We start from the raw sequence: 2073 nt of genomic DNA on the forward strand, positions 1-2073 counted from the left end.
TATATTTATAAAAAAATTATTTAGAAAAACCACCTCTTATAATAAAATAAACTTAAAATATAGATATATTTATAAAAATAATATAAAAAAACTATAGAAGATTTGACCTAAAAGATTATTTATTTATGATAAAATTAATAAAAGTATTTCTTAAAAAAGATTTAAAAATTTATAAAAAAATCAACAAAATATGTTTCAAAATATTTTTGTATTTCAAAAATTATTTTTTGCTTAAAATTTTTAGCTCGAAAATATGAATTTTTTTTTATTTAAAAAAAATCAAATAAATCCATTTCTATTATAAGATCAAAACATATTTGAAATAAAATTTTAAAAAATTTTGTTTGATAATAATAAAATATTAACATTAAATATAAATAAAATAAATTATTTCACTAAAAATAAATAAATAAAATTCTACATTATTATTTAAAATATCTCAATAACATAAAAATAAATTTTGGCTCTAAATTTAAATTAAACTCAAGCTAACCTCTGAGTCGACTAAGTGAGCCGACTAAGCGAGCCGACTAAGGGTGAATTCACAGTAGAAAGCGACAGCGACACGACAAAATACAAATATATGTAATTACCAATGACTATTCATAGTGAGCTTTTGCGACGCGACACGACAATCCCGCCACATTTGTCGCATTAAACTTAAAAATCAAGTTACAAATCATCTTGTTTTTTTCCATACGACATTAACTACAATATGGCCGAAATACAAAATTTGCAAGTAAATTTTTGATTATTCTTTTTTGAGGGAACATAAAAAGTTGAAATGTTTAAAAAGTGGGTCAGGGGCTGATCACAGTCCCACCTGGAAATTTTAAACTTTTTTGATTCTCACTATAGAATCTGGGAAACAATACATCAACCTGAAAAAAATAAAACCTCTTATACCTAATATTGGTGAAGCAAACATTGCTAGAGCAATGTTTGAACAGATGAGTGGAAATTTCCAATATGAAGATGGTAAATATACTAATTTTTGTTAAAATTTTTATTATTATATAGCTGTTGAAATTGAATGTGTAGAGACTAGTCAGAGTCAATCTACAGATGTTAGGAATGATGGTGATTATATTTTATATAAATAATAATATTATATATTTAGCATCACCATCAACTAGTGAATCTTATGTACCTGGCAAAAAGTTAATTAAAAAGAGAGATATTGATCAAGGTAATTTGCATTTGTAAATATATTATTATTTTAAACTAGATTTATTTGTTCAAGTTCTTGAAATTGAAAGAATAAAAGAAAGCAGAAAATCAACAAATTTTTGGATCAATGTGATGCTTGAGCAGACCCTGGCAAAAAGATCAGAAAGGGGAAAGAAGAAGCTTATTAAAATTATTTTTGATATTCTCTTCAACTTTGACACTGATGAAGAAGAATGAAAAATATTATATATTGTTATTATTTCATTGGAGGCTTTTATATTATTTTAATTATATTTATGACATATATAATAAATAAACTTTCTTTATTTCTCTAAAAATATTCAGAAAAGGCATCTCTAATATCTTTAGAAACTTTTGAGGTTTTTTTTTATAGATTGAGGATTACATAAATAATTATTTTGTTTATGATCTTGTATATCCTTAGGGTATAGATTTATGTTTTATATTATTTTAATCATATTAAGACACATATAATAAATAAAACTTTCTTTTTATTATATCATTACAAATCAATATAAAAAAATAGAATAATATTTATAAAATATAAGCTATAATTGCCAAGGTAATTTATTTCTATAAAAATATTCTGAAAATGCATCTCTAATATCTTTAGAAACTTTTGAGGGGTTTTTTATGGATTGAGGATTCCAGAAATAATTATTTTGTTTATGATCTTGAGTATCCTTAGGGCGAAGATATATAAAGTTGTTATTGAAACCATATTTTTATAAAATTAAAAAAATGCTTGTCGCTACTACTATGAATGCTATGTCGCTTACGACAAATCAGCTGCTCTGTCGCCTAATGTCGTGTGGTGATTGTCGTGTCGCTGTCGCTCTCTACTGTGAATTCACCCTAATGCGGCTCATTTAGTCGACTCGA

General features: G+C 24.7%; 1 protein-coding gene across 1 annotated transcript; it reads left to right on the plus strand.

The window, feature by feature from the left end:
* The first annotated feature begins 912 nt into the window (after positions 1-912).
* LOC135922446 (uncharacterized) lies at positions 913-1459 on the plus strand. The gene is made up of 4 exons (XM_065456819.1): positions 913-978; positions 1021-1080; positions 1121-1189; positions 1229-1459. Exons 1-4 carry the CDS (start codon positions 939-941, stop codon positions 1405-1407), a joined length of 348 nt encoding a protein of 115 aa, XP_065312891.1. The 5' UTR covers positions 913-938; the 3' UTR covers positions 1408-1459.
* The last annotated feature ends 614 nt before the right edge of the window (positions 1460-2073 follow it).

This window comes from Gordionus sp. m RMFG-2023, chromosome 1, assembly GCF_954871325.1.
Source record: "Gordionus sp. m RMFG-2023 chromosome 1, tfGorSpeb1-WG-v2, whole genome shotgun sequence".
Lineage (NCBI taxonomy): Eukaryota > Metazoa > Nematomorpha > Gordioida > Chordodea > Parachordodidae > Gordionus > Gordionus sp. m RMFG-2023.

Excerpts from the sequence above, each read along its gene's own strand:
- LOC135922446 (XM_065456819.1), top strand. The coding sequence starts at position 939 with ATGTTTGAACAGATGAGTGGAAATTTCCAATATGAAGATG. Across the intron at positions 1,081-1,120 it reads TACAGATGTTAGGAATGATG|CATCACCATCAACTAGTGAA; the intron begins GTGATTATATTT and ends TTATATATTTAG. Across the intron at positions 1,190-1,228 it reads AAAGAGAGATATTGATCAAG|ATTTATTTGTTCAAGTTCTT; the intron begins GTAATTTGCATT and ends ATTTTAAACTAG.